This window comes from Saccostrea cucullata, unplaced genomic scaffold (assembly GCF_032062105.1).
Source record: "Saccostrea cucullata isolate Sc308-1 unplaced genomic scaffold, CSIRO_AGI_Scuc_v1 ctg229, whole genome shotgun sequence".
In the NCBI taxonomy this organism is placed as follows: domain Eukaryota; kingdom Metazoa; phylum Mollusca; class Bivalvia; order Ostreida; family Ostreidae; genus Saccostrea; species Saccostrea cuccullata.
The window spans coordinates 64,838-85,589 of NW_026928915.1; the positions used below are offsets into that span (position 1 = coordinate 64,838).

At 34.4% G+C, this 20,752-nt stretch overlaps 4 protein-coding genes across 4 annotated transcripts; 3 read left to right on the forward strand and 1 right to left on the reverse strand.

Annotated features, from left to right (window-relative positions):
• Positions 1-8: 8 nt before the first annotated feature.
• Positions 9-2,973, forward strand: LOC134279193 (oligoribonuclease, mitochondrial-like). The gene is made up of 6 exons (XM_062761544.1): positions 9-170; positions 825-908; positions 1,466-1,543; positions 1,889-2,109; positions 2,410-2,463; positions 2,822-2,973. Exons 1-6 carry the CDS (start codon positions 39-41, stop codon positions 2,886-2,888), a joined length of 636 nt encoding a protein of 211 aa, XP_062617528.1. The 5' UTR covers positions 9-38; the 3' UTR covers positions 2,889-2,973.
• On the reverse strand, positions 2,904-16,237 carry LOC134279192 (N-methyl-L-tryptophan oxidase-like). Its single transcript, XM_062761542.1, has 6 exons — positions 15,969-16,237; positions 15,607-15,751; positions 14,724-15,225; positions 14,519-14,637; positions 14,271-14,417; positions 2,904-3,312 (listed from the first exon to the last, which is right to left on the reverse strand). Exons 1-6 carry the CDS (start codon positions 16,074-16,076, stop codon positions 3,056-3,058), a joined length of 1,278 nt encoding a protein of 425 aa, XP_062617526.1. The 5' UTR covers positions 16,077-16,237; the 3' UTR covers positions 2,904-3,055.
• On the forward strand, positions 8,615-12,084 carry LOC134279191 (paraneoplastic antigen Ma3 homolog). The gene has a single exon (XM_062761541.1). The coding sequence runs from the start codon at positions 9,083-9,085 to the stop codon at positions 10,391-10,393; it is 1,311 nt and encodes a 436-aa protein (XP_062617525.1). The 5' UTR covers positions 8,615-9,082; the 3' UTR covers positions 10,394-12,084.
• Positions 16,238-18,826: 2,589 nt separating the features above from the next.
• Positions 18,827-20,752, forward strand: LOC134279179 (temptin-like). The gene is made up of 3 exons (XM_062761528.1): positions 18,827-19,108; positions 19,444-19,666; positions 20,553-20,752. The coding sequence occupies exons 1-3, from the start codon at positions 18,932-18,934 to the stop codon at positions 20,606-20,608; spliced, it is 456 nt and encodes a 151-aa protein (XP_062617512.1). The 5' UTR covers positions 18,827-18,931; the 3' UTR covers positions 20,609-20,752.

Here is a 20,752-nt window from a genome sequence, read left to right on the forward strand (position 1 = left end):
CCTTGTTAATTTCATGCATGTTGTAGGATTCCATAGAAATGTTATTTCGGAGGTTAATTCAAAAGACCAGAGTACATCTGTGTAAAACCATGACTTCTGCTTCTCAACCATCAGCTGCTAAACACATAAAAATGAGTGAAAAGAACAATATTGTTTGGGTTGATCTCGAGGTAAAATCAATGTTGTGTCATTTGGGTTGCTTTCACTTTCACTTTACCTATTAGTCTGATTAGTTGACTAACTACATTGTATTATGATAACCCCCAAGGAATGACATATTGTCGCAATATATCCTTTACTGAAACAAAGCTTTTATTCAAAACAAATAAATTTAACATTATATTACACTGTCACTGTATATCTGCAATATTTCCAAATTGTGGTAAGATGTACATGCAAGCAAATTTTACCCAAGTGTTACTTAGATTTTATGTCAAATATTTTTTTTATTTGGTAAGTTATGGTGGTATCATAAAGGCAAAAGCATGAATGAGTGAATAAATCAACCAATGCTTATGATTTATTATTATAATCAAAACAAAAAGAGCACTATATACATACTACAAAGCCCTTGATCGCCATCCCCCCCCCCCCCCCCCCCCCAAAAAAAAAATTGCAAAGGGACTTGCATTATCTGTCAACTGTTACAGTGGAAATTAAATGACTGTCAGTTTTTTTTAGGAGGTAATATCAGTAATGTTGAATATGTATCTCTACAAGAGAATATATAGAGAGTATTCTTTACTGAATATAATAATTAATATCATTTACATAATAATTATATAATATAATATGGCTAATATTGTTTTACTATTTGTCTGTAGATGTCAGGTCTAGATGTCAATACAGAACATATTCTGGAAATGGCGTGCATTGTGACAGATTCAGATCTTAACATCATTGCAGAGGTAGGTATTGATTAAAGTTGTGTCACATTCTACTTGCATTAATTTTTTAATCTTTTGAGTTAATTGGTAGTGCATGATCTTAAGCATATTTCTAAATCCCAACATATAAAAGAAACATGAATCGGCATTGAATATGAAATCTTGAATTTCTTTATTTTTCTGGTGTAGTATTAAATAAAAAAAGAGAGTACATTTAATACAAGTAAATTATTATGTGTCCAGTGGCATCTACCAGTAATTTGCTCAAAAGTTGTCACCAGATAAATCAAGTTTCATCTTTTTTTATGTTAAACTGTTTTAGTCCATCTGTCTGTCCCTCTGTAAACTTTAACAAATTTTGACTTCTACTCAAGAACCACAGAGCCATTTTCAAACAAACTTCCTACAAAGCATCTTTTATTTACAAAAAAATAATAAAAGCAGTAATAAAAAAAAATTGCATATGGAGACTTTAAACAGATAATGATTCAGGCTAGCATTGTGGTCCATAGAACTCTTGTTAAATCATGTATCTTGCTACTAATACATGCACTAATCATTGAAGTAAATTTTTTTAGAGTCCAGATATCATTATTCACCAGCCAGACACAGTACTGAATAACATGGGAGAATGGTGTACCAAACAGCATGGAGAAGTGAGTGATGTTCATATATCTTAAATGATACTTTAATCATTCACAAATCATTTAGCTGTCTACTGCCATAATAAATACTTATTTTATGAACTTCTTAATAATTATATTAAGTGCAGCACACATCTATGAATTTAATACACATATCAGTATCACAAGATGCATTTCATTGTCAAGTTGCAGTTTCTTCATTTATTAAAAGTTGGAGTTGGTTTGAATATTTAAAAATGTTTTAATAGAAAAATAATGAGTGTTTTTAAATTATTATATTATGTTGCAAATACTTCTTTCTTGTTAGAAAATGTTGGCAAAGTTCTTGAATATTAACCCCAGTTTTGTGTTTGTCAGTCAGGTCTGACAGAATCTGTGAGAAACAGTAAGATAGATCTGAAGTCAGCAGAAAACGTGATGGTAGAGTTCATCAAACCCCACATTGTCCCCTCGTCCTGTCCACTAGCTGGTAACAGTGTCCACTGTGATAAAGATTTTCTACAGAAGTACATGCCAGTCTTCATGAAACAGCTCCATTACAGAATCATAGACGTCAGCACTATCAAAGAACTCTGCAGGTATATTTGATTTGAACATATTTTTTGTACATGTATAAATTATATACAGATGGTTTGAACTCCCAGCAACATAGGAGGTTCTCAGCATTGATAGCTTCAACAGTAGGTATATTTAGTATTTCGGGCTTTATTGTATAAGCAATTTATATACCATAATCTACATGTATGGTGCTAAAAGAACTGAGGAAATACATATTTAGTATTTTATAGTTTCTATTTTCTTCAAATGATATCTTCACAAAAGGACAGCATTCAATACCAAGGTCTGATACATATGTGTGTTATTTTTATCTCTTTCAGGAGATGGTACCCAGGAGAATTAGAGGGTGCTCCAAAGAAGAAATTAACACACAGGTACAGAATTTTATGTATGTTCTACATTGAATGGAAAATAATGAAGGGGAGGGGATAATAACCATTGCCCTCAGCTTGTCCATGTGCGTGTTAGCTGAACTTACAAGTCCTAGGGAATGCTAGTTTTTTTTTTTTTTTGTTGGGGAAGGGGGATAAACCAATGATTATTTAATGAGAATTGTGAACTGAAGTAAGAATTTTTATCATGAAGGATATTTTGAGTTTTGCAGATACATCTCATGTTTAAAGCACAAAGGTTGAAACTTTTTGAGCATAATATAAATATTGTAAATGAAATCTCTGTAAGTATTTCATTAATCACTTAAGTAAATATGTAATTTTGATTTTTGTTTTTCAGAGCCTTAGATGATATCAGGGAAAGCATAGAGGAACTTAAATATTACAGAAAAAGTGTATTCAAATAAATCATTCACAATTTTATTTCCATTCATTTTATTCTTGGAAAAACCAGACTGTCATTTCAGATCTAACATTTTAATCAACTTTAACAGTCACTCGGAGAGCAATTAATATTAAAAAAAAGATTAACTCATCTTTGAAACAAAACTAAAAAGATTAACTTTTAGGATTTTTACAGTTTACTTGTACACATACCACCCCTTGACTTTAACTTTACATGAAATAAGTCCTGAGGGAGGTCAATATCCCATTTGCCATTCGCCAGTAACTCCACCGCAAGTCTTCCTATCTCATCACTGGACTTGGCTGCATATCCATTCCCTGCAATGGCTACCCCTAGCTGGCTGTGGATTAGGTCTATGTAGGGTCTGTTGCTAGGGGCAACATCCACCACACAACTGTCACCATGGAAAGAAAGTACTTTAACTCCTGTAATAAATCAAAGTGTTTAAATATTCAGTTATTTTTTGAGTGAAATATAGATTTTGTCTCTCAGTTGATTTGATATACAGAAAAGCATGATTTACAAACCAACAATTTCTAAAAGGAGGCGAGCAGATGAAACAAGAATATCAACTAAAAGTCCTCATTGTTCATGTTCTGATGAGTGAAAATTCTTGAAAGTGACAGTAAACAAACAAGTCAAAAAGTCATTTTGTTTTTGGAATATATTTTAAAAATAATAACAGGCCCAAGGGCCTTAACAGTCACCTGAGTACAATGTAACACTAAAAGATTCATAGATTGAATTTATTAAAAAAAATAAAATAAACTGAGAAATGAAGCTATGTTGCCCAAAAGCAAGAGAAAAGGGATGAGCAGGGATCAACAGTCTAATTAATTTAGTGCTCAGTAGCAAATCTTAGAGTTTATCTATTTACTTGTCTGTACTTGCCCACATATGTTGCTATCCCCATGTGGAATAAACAAAACAAAAGTTCTTGGGCACTGTTGGTAAATCTCTCTCAATATCTGCTAGATAAGTATATAACCTTGTATCAAGTCCTCAGTGTTGAATTTAGTTATAAACAGGTCAAGTATTAGGTCATTCTCTTTTGTGACTTAAAGATTTGAGGAAGTTTATTACCTTGACCTTGTTGATGAGATCTTGGGTCAGGGTCATGAGATGAACTGGTGTAAGCACATAAAGAAACTATTTAAAACATACTGTTTTTCACCAAATAGATATGTCCAATACCAATAGTCACACCATTTGAAAATTGCTAATCAGTGAAAGACAATAATGCCTGATAAAAAAGACGTAAAACTCACTACTAGTGTGCATTGTTGAAAAAAAAAAACAATCAAGTTTACCGACAAATGGCAGAAAGACTTTAAATTTTAAAGGTAAAAGATTAAATGTACTTAAATCTACATAATCAAATCCACGGTTCTAGTTTATTACAGTATAAAAATATATTTTGTTCTATTTTTGTCGTTAAAGGTGTTCCAATTGTCAGACAAAATGTCAATATAGAAGAAATAAACATAATTTACAGACAAGGACGACTTCCCTGAATGGAAGTTGATAACGATTTAAATTAACGTTTAGGTTTTTTTTATGACCAAAAGAAACGATATGCAACAAAGAGCTCTACTTTCTTTCCATACGCACTTGGCGTATCGATGATAACCCTATGCTAATACTAAATACATGTATTGTATATCACTTTTTATTCGCGATAACTTTATTTTTGTGCATTTACGCGAGACAATGAGCTCGCGAAAATCATTCTCGCGTATAAAATTATTCCTTATACGTTTATATAGGAATAACAACAATCCGTGAAAATTAAATCTCGCTAATAAAGAGTCAACGACTATTGCGAAAATAAGGTGTCGCGAAAATTTAGTGATCTACAGTATTAGCATTGATTTACAGTAGATGGACAATCTAGAAAACTCAGCAAAACGGAACTTGTAATCAGATATCGGTTTATAACTTTATGTGTACGATAGGCTAAGAATTTATGTATTTTTGATACTTTTAAGTCATCGACTCCAATGATATGAATTTTCATACGGTGTTGGGTTGGGGAGGGTTACACCATCGATATATATCAGGTGCCTGCGACTCTTATCTCAAAAATTTCATATTTTATCTTTAAGTTGCGATTGTTCAATATTGGTAAATATTATATAACAATTACGCTTTAATATTCCTTTATTTGCTTTTAAAGTTTAATTACTGAGCGAAAATTGTCAGGGTTAAATTTGTATGTTCTGTATACATGTACATGTATCTATACATTTGCCCGATGTCTTTACACTCAAAAGGAAGACCGCCTTTGTTTAGTGTGTGTGTGATCTTCTGTCTCTATTTACTTAGAACGATTGGTTTATATTTAATTTCATTCCTTCACTCAAAATAGACCTAGCTTTGCAAGAAGTTATTAAAACCAGCTAAAATATCTGTTATTCATGTCATATTTGATTAAATTATGGACACTGCTTATGGTTTCAAAATTAACGCGTTTCCTTGTCAGTGTGGTGAGAATAAATGCAATGGAAACCGCCTCTCAAAATTTACGTTAAAAGTCAAAAGGTTCGTAATTTTGCATATTGTTGACAATATGATTTGTGTTAAATCATGCTTTATGTGCAATAAAATGACATTACTAATGATTGATCAAAAGTTTTAATGTGTGCAAAGCTTGCCATGCAACAGATGATGCATATCATTAAACAAAGATTTCATGAATATTTTATTGTTACGGGATCTTGAATGACCACACTTCATTTCATAAAATTTTTCAATTGAAATACACACAAGATTAAGAAATATCTTCTTTTTTTTTAAAAAAAAAATCTTTTCAACCTTGAAATGTAATATTATCAATGTAGACCATGTCGGTAATACTTGGGTTCATTATTACTTCAAGACACAATCAAGTCAATGGTAGTTTGACTAGTATATTTATTGACGGTAATAATATAAGAAAAACCTGAAATAAAGTCATTTTAATTAATAAACATTTACAAATCCTTACTGACTTTACTTTTAAATTACAAATATAATAAGATATAGATAAGTTATAAATATATTTACCAGGCACACTATATAAATCAGCTACTAATATTAAAGGTGACTATTCCCTTCAAGGGTGTAGCGCCGAGTGTGCGTGAATATTGTTATCCGCGGGAAAGTTAGTAAAAAGTTATTAATAGAAAGAAACTAGTCAAACCGGAAATGGTCAAATACGTCACACCTAACAAACATAAACACTCACACGTGGACATTCACACATGACAACACAAACGTAAACACATAGAAATAATTAAAACATTGAAACTGAAACATTTAATTACTTACACTGGTTACATATTCCCCCCTTTTATTAAATGGCTCCTGACATTCTCTGAAATTAAATATCAGGCAAATGTTTTAATTCAAAGTGCTGAATCAACTCAATATCTATGTACAACAAATTCAACAATCCAGCAAATAAGCATAAAATAAAATCAAACCAAATTAAATAATCAAACACCATGTGAATCCAAAAATGCATCACCAAAACACAACTCACTGACACTGAACACCAAACCTGCCAAAAACCTTTGACACATAAGACCTCGACATTACTGTCCAAGAATCATATCTACTGAACCAACCGATATCAAATGAATATGTTCAAATCATCTCAGATTAAACATTAAATTTCATCCATTTATATCAAATGATGATGGGGGCTCAATAATGTTACACTGTAAAATTACAGTATCAATTGTTTATCTTTAAATAAACAACATGTATCAGTTAAATTCATTCATAGATTCATTTATTTAGAAAAATATTCACATAAGTCATAAAAAACAAAAATAAAACACTATCTTCACTTAAGAAGTCCTTGAATTCACTGAATTCACTAATCACTTAACTCCGACTGTCTATTATTTTTTTTTTTTTCTAACTTGTCCATTCACCATATCTGTCTGGCTGCTTCTTAATTCTCGTTGACCGTCGTACGGGCATAGCTTCCTGTGACACATCAGGTACACTCTCGGAAGTTGGACTTGGCTCATTTCCACTATGGCTTGAATCGTTAACCCCTGGGGACTGAAATGATAAAGAATAATTACCATTATTGAAATCATTGTCACTTAGATTAATACCCGAATAACTATGACCTTCATCAACTACTGATGAAACATCTTGAATAGATGAGGGCTGTACAGGTTTTTCTCCCATAGATCTGGTCCTCACGACTCTTCTCACAGTCCAATCTTCTGTGTCACTCTCTGTTTCTGATGAATCTGATGAATCTTTTGTCGCTGCTGGCACCTGTCTATCTCCACTTTCTTTCTTTGTCTGTTTCCTTCTACTGTTCTGTTGTTTATACTGTATTTCCTCCCCCTCTTGTAAACCAGAATAAGGAAGAAGCATATTCCTATGCAGAGTCCTGGTTCTGCCTGTTTTACCCTCAGCTTTCACTCTAAACACAGGAACATCGGGATTTGGCATTTCCTTAACAGTATAAATAGTTTCCTCCCACTTGTCAGCCAACTTGTTCTTACCCTTTAGACCAACATTCCTGACCAAAACTTTATCCCCAGGCTCTAACTTTGTCTCTCTTACTTTCATATCATACCTCTGTTTGTTCTTTAAACCTGACTTTCTTGCCTCTTGAGATGCTATTGCATAAGCTGATTTCATTCTCTGCTGCAGCTTTTCCACATATCCCCTTGGATTAACATCGCCTTCATTTCCTGGGTCTAGTCCGAGGAAAGAATCAATTGGAAGTCTTGGACTCCATCCAAACATCAAGTAATGTGGGGAAAAACCTGTTGCATCACTCTTTGTAGCGTTATATGCCTGAACCAAGGGAGCAACATGTTGTTTCCAGTCAGTCTTCTGTTTGGGATCCAGGGTTCCGAGCATCTTCAAAAGTGTCTGGTTAAACCTTTCTGCCGATCCATTGCCCATAGGATGGTATGGTGTCGTGCGGGTTTTCTGAATTCCTAGCAGCTTACAGAGCTCCTTTATAACTTTAGACTCAAAATTCCTGCCCTGATCACTATGTAGCTTTTCCGGAAATCCATAATGTAAAAAGTAATTCTCATATAAGGCCTATGCTACACTCGACGGTATAACCTGTGTGTCTATGTGTGTATTGAATTCATATGGACCTATTCTAAATCAGCTGTGAGTGTTGTGTTGTGTTTTGAACTGGTCGACCGTTGAAAAGGTGTGTTCGTATCATTGTGATTATTCACAGGCGGATCCCGAGAGGTGAATCCGAGAACTTCCGGAACCGTGACGTCACAGATGCGCGCAGCGAACCAATGACCGACCAAAATGGAGTCTATGAACAACGTGTTGTGAATTAGTCTGCGGAGCAAAGGTACTGTAAACAATTGTGCAAACCAATGGTCATTTTCTTGTGTTATTCTATGTGCATGTATGTCATATTTGTTTGTGCAAGTGATTGTCTTCGTCTTATGTATTGTCTGTACTGAATACTGAGGACTAGTGTAAAAAGGGAATTCCCAAGGTCTATTTTTGTTTCTATTTATAGTAAACAAATCTGTTTGTAAACTTTTGGCTGTAGTAGTGTATTTTTTTTCTTTTTCAGGTTTATAATTGTTTGTTTTTGCAAATTATTTTTGTATTTATTTATATTTTTTTCATTGTAAGTTCAATATCTATACTTTATTTATTTATTTATTTCTAGGTTAAGCTGAAATTTTATTTAGGTGTTGGTAAATTTAGGTAGCAGAAAGCCCAGTTCACTTTCTAACCAGCATGCAACCATTGCACTAATCAATCTAATTTCTTTCAGTCCAGTTGATCAGTAGACAGACCTACGGAGCAGAGAGTTATTGTGTGTGTGTCTGTATGTATTGTGAGTGTGTTAGTGATTTTGAATTTTAGGAATTTCATCAGATGTCTGAGATGATTATGTACAGAATTATTTAAACTGGGTATCATAAGTTGAATTAATCCATCTTTAAAGTATTCAACAGAAAACATATTACCAGGTAACTTACTAAAGAGTTGAATAAGAGATATTACATCAGTTGCTGTGGTTGTATGTTGAAGGTGTATTGATCTGTTGTTGTGTTGAGGTGCTCAGTTAAACAGTTGTATACTCAGTTGTTGAGTTGTAGTTGTGAATATTTATTTTATATCAGTTCAGTGTACAGTAGTGTTCAGTTGGTGTAAGTATTTGTTGTGAAGTGACAGAAGTTGTTAGTAGAAATGTCTGATCAAGATAAACAAAAGGGTAGTGAGGATGTGTCCTCAGCAGAGGAAAAGAAACTTGATTTTGCTGGTGTTGCAACCAGTACCCCCAAAACCACAAAAGATGGTAAAGATGGTAAAACCACAAAAGATGGTAACCCTTCAAAAACCACAAAAGATGGTAAAACCACAAAAGATGGTGACCCTATTAAAACATCAAAAGTCAGTGACCCTATAAAATCAGAGGTATCTGTACCTTCAGAACAGAGTGCAAAACCAAAGGTATCTGTACCTGATTACAATGCACCGGCTTTGCATCAGGGACAGAAACACAATCCCTTTGCAAAGTTGGCATGTAATTTTGGTGACACTAGTAATAGCAGTAGCAAACTTCAAAATACCTTTTATGACAAGGATGGTAATAGCATTAATCAGGTGTATGAATTTAATACAAACATCCCAAGAATCCCACAATTCTCAGGGGATGACCCTCCTCAAAAGGGGGATGTTTCGTACAAAGAATGGAGATTCGAGGTACAGTGCCTGATGCGTGACCCTGATGTTAAATCAAATATTCTGATACAAAGTATTAGACGGTCATTAAGGGGTACAGCAAAAACAATGTTGATTCCGTTAGGTGAGAAAGCAGGCGTTAAGCAAATTTTAGATAAACTTGACATTTTGTTTGGTGAAATTTCCAACAATGGCATGATTATGCAAGAATTTTTCAATGCTTTTCAACTACCGGGTGAGTGTGTTACATCATTTGGTTGTAGATTGGAGACTATGCTACAAAATGCTATTGATAGTGGTTATCTTGATCGTGCATCTAAGAATGACTTGTTAAGACATAAGTTTTGGACTTCATTAAGTTCAGAGAAGCTTAAGGCTCAAACGAGACATAAATATGATGACATCAAGAATTATGACAGGTTGTTGTTAGAGATTAGAAGGGTAGAAAAAGAAATCTTGATAAGTTCTAGCACTTCAGAGAAAAAGCCTGTTCATCAGCATGGAATGTCAGTATCTGAAGACTTAGAGGAGAAGTTAATGGAGAAGATGAGGAACATGGAGACAAAATTAGAAGGTAAGATAAATGACAAGTTCAACCAGATACTAGAGAAATTGGATGGTAGAACCAGTAATGTATCAGGTGGAGCTAATGAAAACAGAGGTAGAGGTGGTTACTACAGAGGACGTGGAGTTTGGAGAGGCAACTCTAATCAGTATAGAGGTAATTCCAATGACAGAAGGTTGAATGCTGGTCGAGGTCAAGGTCAGAGACGAGGTCAAGGAGGAAGTACAGGTAATTATAACCCAAACGCCTAGAGGTCTCTGATGAAGGCCGACCGGGGACCAGGATTTCATGTGAAGGCCAGCAATTAAAATGCAAAATGATTGGTGAGTCAAATGAGACTATTGTTTTTATGAATGATAATTCTTTTACAGGTCTTGTTGACAGTGGATCAATGGTAACAACATTGTCATTTTCAGGTTACAATTCCATGAAAAATCAACCAGAGTTAAAGGATTTATCTAACTTAGGGTTAGAGGTGTCTGTCGCAGATGGTTCTCTATTGAAATACAAGGGATATATAGAGTGTACTGTAAAAATTCCATTTATGGATGTAGAGTTATTTGTCCCTGTTTTAATTGTACCAGACACTGATTTCAATAGAACATGTTCTGTGATCATTGGAACTAATGTGTTGAGAATTTGTAGAGATTTGTTGGGTGAAGATTCCAATGAAATGAAAATAGCTCCAAAGGAATGGAGAGTAGCATTAAAGAGTATGAAGGGTAAGTGTTACCATGTCAAATCAGTGTGTAAGAAACCTATTACGGTACAACCTAATGAATCTACTGTAGTTAAGGGTCGAGTTAAAGGTTTACCGGGTAACAACATGACAATGGTTTCTGAAAACTGTGATAATATTGACAGGTTTACAGTTTGTCCAAGGGTAGTTAAGTTTTCTACACCTACTACAAAGTCTACAGTGCAAATCAAGATTTGTAATATATCTGCTAAACCCATTTCAATTAGGCATGGCACTGTACTTTGCAATCTCCAAGAGGTAAAGGTTGTAGATAATTTTCCTGCATTAAAACCCAAATCTGAGGTGTGTGACCCTATTGAACTTGGAGTTAAGGTTGACTCAAGTGTACTTACTGAAGATCAGTTCAATACTGTGAGAAATATTCTAAAACAGTACAGTCACATATTTTCCACAGGTCCATTAGATCTTGGTAGAACTGATTTAGTCAAACATTCAATTGAATTAGAGGACACAAAACCGTTTAAACAACCGTATCGCAGAATTCCTCCGGGTATGTATGAGGAAGTCCGTCAACACGTGCGTGAGATGTTAGACGCCGGAGTCATTCGCGAATCTAATAGCAATTATTCCTCAAACGTGGTACTGTGTCGGAAAACGGACGGATCATTGCGGTTTTGTCTTGACATGAGAATGCTAAACTCAAAAACGCGCAAGGATTGCTATATGCTTCCTCGGTTTGATGACGTCATAGATACCCTGTATGGAGCCAAGTTTTTCAGCAAACTCGACCTACGATCAGGCTATTGGCAGGTAGAAATTGAGGAGAAAGATCGGCACAAAACAGCATTTTCGGTAGGTAATCTAGGTTTCTATGAGTGCAACAGAATGAGCTTTGGATTAACAAATGCTCCTGCAACTTTCCAAAGATTGATGGAGAAGTGCATGGGAGATATGCATTTGAAAGAATGTTTAATCTTTTTGGATGATGTGCTCATATTTTCAAAAACATTCGAAGAACATTGTGTTAGACTTAAAAATGTGTTTACAAAATTAGCTCAACATGGATTAAAATTAAAGCCATCAAAATGTGAATTATTCAAAACTTCTGTTACTTATTTGGGACATGTAATTTCAGAAAGTGGTATCCAAACAGACCCAGAGAAATTATCCGCTGTTCGTGATTGGCCGACACCTTCCAACATTAAACAACTCCGCCAATTCCTAGGATTTGTGGGATACTATAGGCGCTTCATATTTGTAGACCATTTGTAGACCATGTCGGTACTTGGGTTCATTTATTACCTCAAGACACAATCAAGTCAATGGTAGTTTGACCAATATATTTATTGATGGTAATAATATAAGAAAAACCAGGCACACTATATATGTTGTATCTAGGCCTCTATAATTCACTGGATATGGAACTGAATGAAAAGGTCGGCGACTTTTCTATATGTACCCGCCTTCTCGCCAATCCGCTCCCCGGGGATTTTCCAATGGATCCTCAGTCTTGTATACCTGGTTTTTCAATTAACGTGGGCGCCATTTGTAGACCATGTCGGTAATACTTGGGTTCATTATTACTTCAAGACACAATCAAGTCAATGGTAGTTTGACTAGTATATTTATTGACGGTAATAATATAAGAAAAACCTGAAATAAAGTCATTTTAATTAATAAACATTTACAAATCCTTACTGACTTTACTTTTAAATTACAAATATAATAAGATATAGATAAGTAATAAATATATTTACCAGGCACACTATATAAATCAGCTACTAATATTAAAGGTGACTATTCCCTTCAAGGGTGTAGCGCCGAGTGTGCGTGAATATTGTTATCCGCGGGAAAGTTAGTAAAAAGTTATTAATAGAAAGAAACTAGTCAAACCGGAAATGGTCAAATACGTCACACCTAACAAACATAAACACTCACACGTGGACATTCACACATGACAACACAAACGTAAACACATAGAAATAATTAAAACATTGAAACTGAAACATTTAATTACTTACACTGGTTACATCAATATAGATTATACCAAATATTTTGGCTTAAATGGCCCTTCTAAGATCAAAAATTTACAAAATTATCTGATATTTTGATCCATACTTTAAATGACAGGTGAAAACAACTTGTCGATCAATGTGTTTCGATAATGACAAAGCACGATGTATATACATACGATGAAATCACCCTCTCACTTTTTAGCGTGTATTTCATTGGTTTAAAGTGCCAATAAGAAAGATTTCTGCAAGAACTATTCAATTGGAATTATCATTTATACTACTATTATAATACATTGTATCACCTTTAATTTTGGGAATGAATAGGTGTTATCTTATTCAGCTCGAACAGATGATATCACTTATTCAAATAGGTTATTTTAGTCATCATTTCACCAATTCAAATCAAATAGATGATAACACTTATTCGAATAGGTGATACATGTATCATCAATTCAAATACAGGCACGTAGTATCCGGGGGGCCAGGGGGGCCTGCCCCCCCCCCCCACTTTTTTCCCTAACATTACCTTTACTATAGAAAATGTCTATTGAAAAGATGGTTGGCCCCCCCACTTTTTACCACAGTATATACAAAGCAAGAAATATAGGAAAAAATTGGAAGTGAAAGGAAGTTCGACTTGAAAAAAGTTGGCCCCCCCCCCCCCCCCCCCCCCCCCCCACGAAATAGGATTTTCGAGTTTGGGTAAGTTTCAATTTTCCTTTTTTTTTTTTTTTTACTTGTCAACTTTTTTTAGGTAAAGAAAAAATTTTTTCTCAGGTTGGCCCCCCCACTTTCAAAAACGATGCTACGTGCCTGAAATAGATGTATCAACAATGCAAACGCTCAAAAGATGAAATCACCAATTTGAATATTTGATGCCAACAATGAAAAGGTGACATCTTCAATCCGAATAGGTGATAACACTTAGCGCCAGTAAATAGCAAAACAGCCCCACATAGATATTAACTTTTACAGCAAGGAAGACAACACGATTTTAAAAAAACGTGGAATTTGATTTCATTTTTTTTTTTACGTTTTCACTCAAATGAGAGAAATCGGGCTTTGAAGGACCTTTACGAGGCACTCAAGGTTCAAATATTAGTAACAATAAGGACTCTTCAAACCGTGCTGCCTTGATATGGGACCTTTGACAGAGTGCTTAGCGAAGGCACAGTTGCTCGCTATATTTAGCGAAAAACGAACGGTGTCAAAGGATTGTCTTTCTGGGATCGAATCGAAGATTGTTCGAACACGTAGCGAGTGCTGTATCAACTTTCTTGTAACCGTGCTGATTAATATCTACTGACGAATAAAACAAGAAAATATACTTCATTGATTTATATTAAAACCAAATATCTACTCCCTCGTGCAATCCGAATATTCTAATCAAAAATTGAAATGAAACCCAAGTACCTTTCACCACACTTAAGATCATGTCTGCCATTTGCCGAGTAAGTCGAGCGTCTGGTCCCTGGTCGAACCACTTCTTCATCTGCGTCCCGGAACGCAGTAGCTTTGGTACCGAGTCATGAGAGTGTCCAAGTTTTATGTAGTACTTTCCTGAAAGGAAATTTAAGTCCAAATGCTACATATACGAGTATTTTTTGTAAATAGACAACAAATTTGTGTTCTTTTTAAAATATTCAAGGTTTTACTAATACCATCAGGATAAAGAATTGGAGGAAGCATGTAGAAGACGACAGGTGCCCGGGGATCAACAGGATAATCCCGACTCCAGTCATCTCCACCTCGACCGAAATAGAGGACTGAAGGCATGGTGCTATAAAACATTAGACGGTATAAACACGTGTAAAACGAAAAGAGCCCGGACAAAAAGTCGGAAGCACTCTCCATGCAATGTCATACCTTATTTTGTTAGCATCCTCTTTGCTGATTTCCAGTTTCGTGACCGCCAATGGATAAAGCTTTGTATCGGGAGAAACTTCATTTCCTAACAGATCTCTGAAGGCTGTAAACGCACCAGTGGCTACAAGGACTTTCTTAGCTAGAATTTTTGTCCCAGAGTCGGTCGTCACCTCCATCAGCATACCGGGATTTTCACTATCGGGGACTACACGAGTTATGCTTCGAACCTCCTCTTGTATGTGCAGACAACCGTTAGTCTTTGCAATCGTTATTTGGGCTTTTACGAGTCTTCTGGGACTGATGTATCCTGCCGAATGCTTCTCAAACACCACCTCGTCATCTTTTGGAATTGACAGAAAAGGAAAGAGAGATCGAGCCTCTGTTCCGCTCAAGACACTTGCGCCTAAATTATCTTTCTCAACAACATATTTTACCGAGGTAATGTAATTTCCTCCTCGACTTCCAACTGAAAGACAACCAACTTCCTTGGCAATATCGATTCCTGTATAAGATAAAAAAAAAAAACTCCATAAGAACCTACTTTTATGTCAAAGTAGACAATCGCAAAGCATAATAATTTGGCCGATAACATGGCCAAACTTTTGCATAGACATATTTTCAGGATTTTTTAAACAAGTTGATAAATGACTAGTCAAAAAAGAGACTTGAAATTGGACATTTCTTTCTTACAAGTCGATATATATAATCTGTTGACAAGTAATGACAGATCTTATGCAACCATATTATTTAACCTATGAGAAATGCATGTCTGCACTTTTTTTTTTATTAAAAGCTCTTCATGGGGCAATATAATCAGCATTTTTATTGTATTTATGTTCCACTGACTCAAAATGTAAATGACTTTATCTGACATTAAGTTTACCGGATTCTCTCTCAATTTCGGCGTATCTAGGTATTGACTTTTGAGCTAGTCTGGCCCAGACAGGATCAGATGTTGACTGCATGTAAATTCTCCCCTCATCGTAATGTCCACCATATATGTCCCTTGGCGAATCTTCGGAGCGTTTCTGAGAAAGGAAATGTGTTTTGTTTTCTTTTTATATTCTGAATTTTGTTTGTGTTCTTCTTGCTTCTTATAGTACATTTGTATTGTGCATTTTTAAAAATTGAATCAGCTGCGTGATGTTCCAGGCCAAAAGAATTTGAACTTGAATTTCATCTTCTTTATTTAATATAATAATATATGCTAAAAAGGTTCCATAATTGATACCTGCTTGTACTCACCCTGTCAGGCTCATCCGGGCCAATCAAGCAGACATTGAGAAACTTAGACGCATGCTTGGCTGCGGCGGATCCAATCAAACCTGCGCCCACAACGCAAAGATCAAACATTCTCAAAGTGTCTTATCGTCTAACTTGGCAATAAAAGTAGAAACAAAGGTCAAAAACTGAGTAATGATCGCGGTCTTAAGATATGAACCATTTCCATTGAGACCTACTTCCTGTCCGATGAGCAAGTATACCCACAGCAATTTGGATTAAAACAAGGTCGTGCTTTATCTCTGGGGAAATAAACACATATGTATATTGAAACAATTAGAGAGTAAAGTATACATTGTATATTGTTTTATATCGTCATCGGGGATGGGAATTCATTCATGACTACTCCCACAATTAAATGGATGAAGGTGATAAACGCAGAGCTTGTTTTGATAATTGTATTTATTTTAATGAACTTATTAATTTTTGGTTATCATCCACAAAATATAATTTTTGTTATTGTTCCTCAGAATAATATGTCTTCTTTAGTCTTCATTAAAAGGGTCTTTGTAACCATTTGCAAGTAGACACAGAAAACGTGCTTTATGTTCCAAAATGTACATTAGCAAAATGCCACTGAAATCTGTTGCATTAGACGGAGTATACATCTTAAAAAAATAAAATATCAGTAAAACATTCTTAATATGCAAATCTCCTCCAAACAAACATAAATTGGAAAGAGTGCATAACTATCTGTCAAAACTGTCTTAAAAATCCAGATAAAAAGATATCTGTAATGATTTTTAGTTAAATTTTTTTCTGCGCGCATTAAAGATCATTTCTGAAGTATTTTGCGCATGTAATCAATGTTTGATTAAAATAAATGATACATGTATACCCGTGTATCTTAAATTCTGAATTATTGCGTGCATGTATTCAAATGGTTGATTCAAATAAATTATTAAAAGGAGCATTAATTGAATTATTGCTTTCTTCATTTGAATTGAGGGTAATTCAATTAATGTACGTAATGCGATATAATTGAATTATCTATTGTTCTGTTTAAAATAATACCGGTAATAATAAAACATATGCGTGAATTATTTTTCACTGATAAAATCGTTTTAAAATATACACATTTATATGGAGATAACGAACAGCATTCGAGCTCAAAAGCCCATTAAACAACATAAAACAGGAGTGGAGCAATCATGGACCTCCAAAAGATCAGAGGTAGGATCAGATGCATAGAGGAATGAACATCCCCGCCGACTGGCCACACCCACCGTGTGCTGCTTGTCATGATCGAGAAATAACGAAACAAATACGTAGACAACTCAGTGTGTAAATAATGGCCTTACAATTAGTATGAAAAAATCAGTCAGCATTTGACTTAATGATAAATTCTATTTGTTGACAAGGTCATTATATTGAACATAGAACTTACAAAAAGATGACCTAAAACGAGACTGCTGATATTCTTTGCTTCATCAACTTCTTTGTCAATAACTCAAACAATGCCTCATTAAATCAGTTGTTGCTCTCCATATTTGATATGATGCTTGCAACAAATTCATTCTTGCTCTCATAAATTAAAATTGATTAGAGCAATGTTAATTTGGTATATACATCAATAAATAAATTAAGTTAATTTGTCACTCCATTACTTAATTACACCTTTCCATACACATGCAGAAAAACTTTGTTCTGCTGCGGTCGGAGTTGCATGTCTTAAACGTAAAATAATTCAGTTGAAAACAATATCAATATCGCGATGATTGAAAAATCTCGTAAACAATACGATATACATGTATATGGTGACGCTTTGCCAGTTTCATTGATTTTCGCAAAACAAAAACTCTCGTTAAATGTACATAAAAATATCAAGGTAAAATTAGAAAGGAACAGATCTCGTGACCCAGCTTTTGTGACCCATGTAAAATAATTAAAATAAAGGTTCCTCAATTAAGCCCCATGCACCTCATACAGGTGAGAATTATTATTCGCCATTTGCGATAATTAATTGTTCTGGTCTCGTTAAACCGTCTTTTTTATCGTTCCCTGATGACAAAATGGTCCGTTATACGGCTAGAGTGATTAGCATTGTCAAAATCAGATAAGTTGTCATCTGCCTCGGACATTACCTCTTGTTAAGTCGAAAAAGGTCGCGGTTACGAGATTTATGTTTATTAGAGAGGAAAATCCGTAACATTCAGAATATTTCCGTGTATAATGTTAATTGACATCTTTTATCAAGATGTTTCGATGAAACACCTAATTACAATAATTAATATAACGGTGAAGTGAATGTTCCTCTGCTTGATCAGTAAGTACTAGGGCTCACCGATCAACAGGGGATGCTTACTCCTCCTAGGCACCTGACCCAAACTCTGGTTTTTCTAGGATCCCGTATTTTATGGCCTCTTCACAAATTTGTATCGATTATAGATTTTTCATCGGTCTCTGTTTTTTATATTCACCTTTTTCATCTTTATGAAACAATTTACATATACGTTCTGTTACTATGTATTATTATTTACATTTTGAAAACAATATACTTCGAAATCATTCGTTCCTCTTTATACCCAGGATGATTTGAAATATGGAATACGATTGGCATCTAGATTATTACCCTTTTATAAAATTCCAAAGGTTTGCATAAAACTCCTTAAGATTAGTTATTGCCGACTAACTTTATGTTAATATAAGTTAAAGAAAATCATATGGTTTATTTTAAGCTTCATACCTATTTAATGTAGGTTCTTCCTTTTCATTATTAGAACTTTTAAATTAATTAGAAATCAACACAGGTACGATGGTTTAAATAAAGAGAAGTCTATGTATGGGACAATAAACAATCACTGACAGGCGAAGGAAAAACCTCATCAAAGAAATAGCGTCATTACATTTTGACAGACGGATACGTTTTTTCCATTTTCAAAAACGGATCTCACATTTATTCTTTCTTTGCCACCTAAGCAGACGACATGTTTTTCAAGCTTTTTATACTGTGTTTATTAGTAACAGTTGCCCACTTCCACTCACATTATAAGGAACTCATTTTGAACGGGGACCGAATCCCACACCCGTGCTGCCCCGGGCGCACCTGGAGCCGGGTAGGACACACCGCACCGTCATCTACTGCTCTCAACAACTTTGGAAGAGTGAGTACTATTTTTAATCTGGTCGACCCAATAAGATTTTTATCTTAGAAAGTTTTCTTTTTTATCCTTTGAAAATATTTTAAATATAGTAACTTAAAAATATCATTGGGTTAATGAATTATATTAACTTTTTATTAAAAAAAACAACAACAACAACATAGTAGTATGTGTAAGTATTTTTATCCTCAACAGAAAGACTTTCATTGAATATATTATAAATACTGTATCCTCCGTCTTTGGCTAAAAAATGAAAAATAAATTAAATAAAATAAATGTTTCAAAAATAAGTTCTTTAATTTCAAGAAATGAGAAATTGTCATGTACCTTAATTACAGCATTTTCAAAGAAGTCGTCACTTGTTTACAAAGGAGTTATGCTTAGCTGATTCTGACGGCGATGGTGTTAGTAACGGAATAGAACTGGGACTGAACACCACGCTATACGACCTGCCAACACTCTGTCATTTCATTGACTCTTCTCACATGGCAAGGAAATTCAAGGAAGTGGTCCATTTTCTGAAGATGAGCAAATTGCTGACAAACCCAACTGGACATCCAGGTAAAAAAAATTGATTCAGAAAATATTATCTAAATGAAAAACTTGAAAGATAAAGATCATATCACACACCGGGAGCTTTATACTAGTTATATTGACATTTCGTAGTCAAGTTTTAACTTAAAAAGAAACAAAGGCCTAACACAATTAGTATGAAACAAGTCAGCCAAATTAAGGTCATATTTTTTTGCAAACTTTTTGTCAAAAATTTTGAAAATAACAACTTAGGTCATGTTATTCTAGAAATTTGTTATTTGCATCATGCAATGAAATTAGGTAAAAAAAATATATACCAATATCCAGGCATCCATTTTTTGTTTGTATCATCTGTCCTTAAGAAGCAATAAAGGGTTACATTTGCTAATTTATATAAGGCTGACATTGTTGATTTTAAACACCTGTTACATCAACTTGTTTGTCAATGGCCTGCCTCAGTTCAAAAATTGGCAGTACTTGGGGCATGCCCTTGATTATCGAATAAAAGCCATATACAGGTGATAGCAAGATATTACTACATGAAAAAGGGAAGTTGAGAGTCTTCTCATTTATCATACAATTTAGTTGTCAGTTGGCCTTTTTGCCTAAGTAAAATGAGTTTTAAGGTTTCTGAACTCGCATTTTTATATTTATATATTCTCAATTCATGGAAAACAATATACAACCACAAATTAAACTCCCTCGAAAAAGCTCGAACATTCCTACATTTGAATGGTCACTGATATTTAGGAAAGTCTTCCCTGCTAACTAAGTGGGAGGGAAATTGTGTTTTGACATCGGACTGTTTAATAAAAAATGAATATAAAGCGTATAGAAAGCATTATTGATAGCATCTTGAATTAATATTTTCAGACTGATTTTTGGTTACAATATATGTTTTAATATTTTTCAGGTTTTTGCGACCAAAACACTGGTATGTGTCGACCCAACTTTCCATGTGACTGTTAGTTTGTGGGAAATAAAAACTGCAACATGGACATTACAAATGTATACTGTTCTTATTTTTAATTTATCATTATTTATGTTGTATATGTGAATAAATTATGATGAAGTGGAATGAATTGGGTTTAACAAATAAATGATGCAAAATTA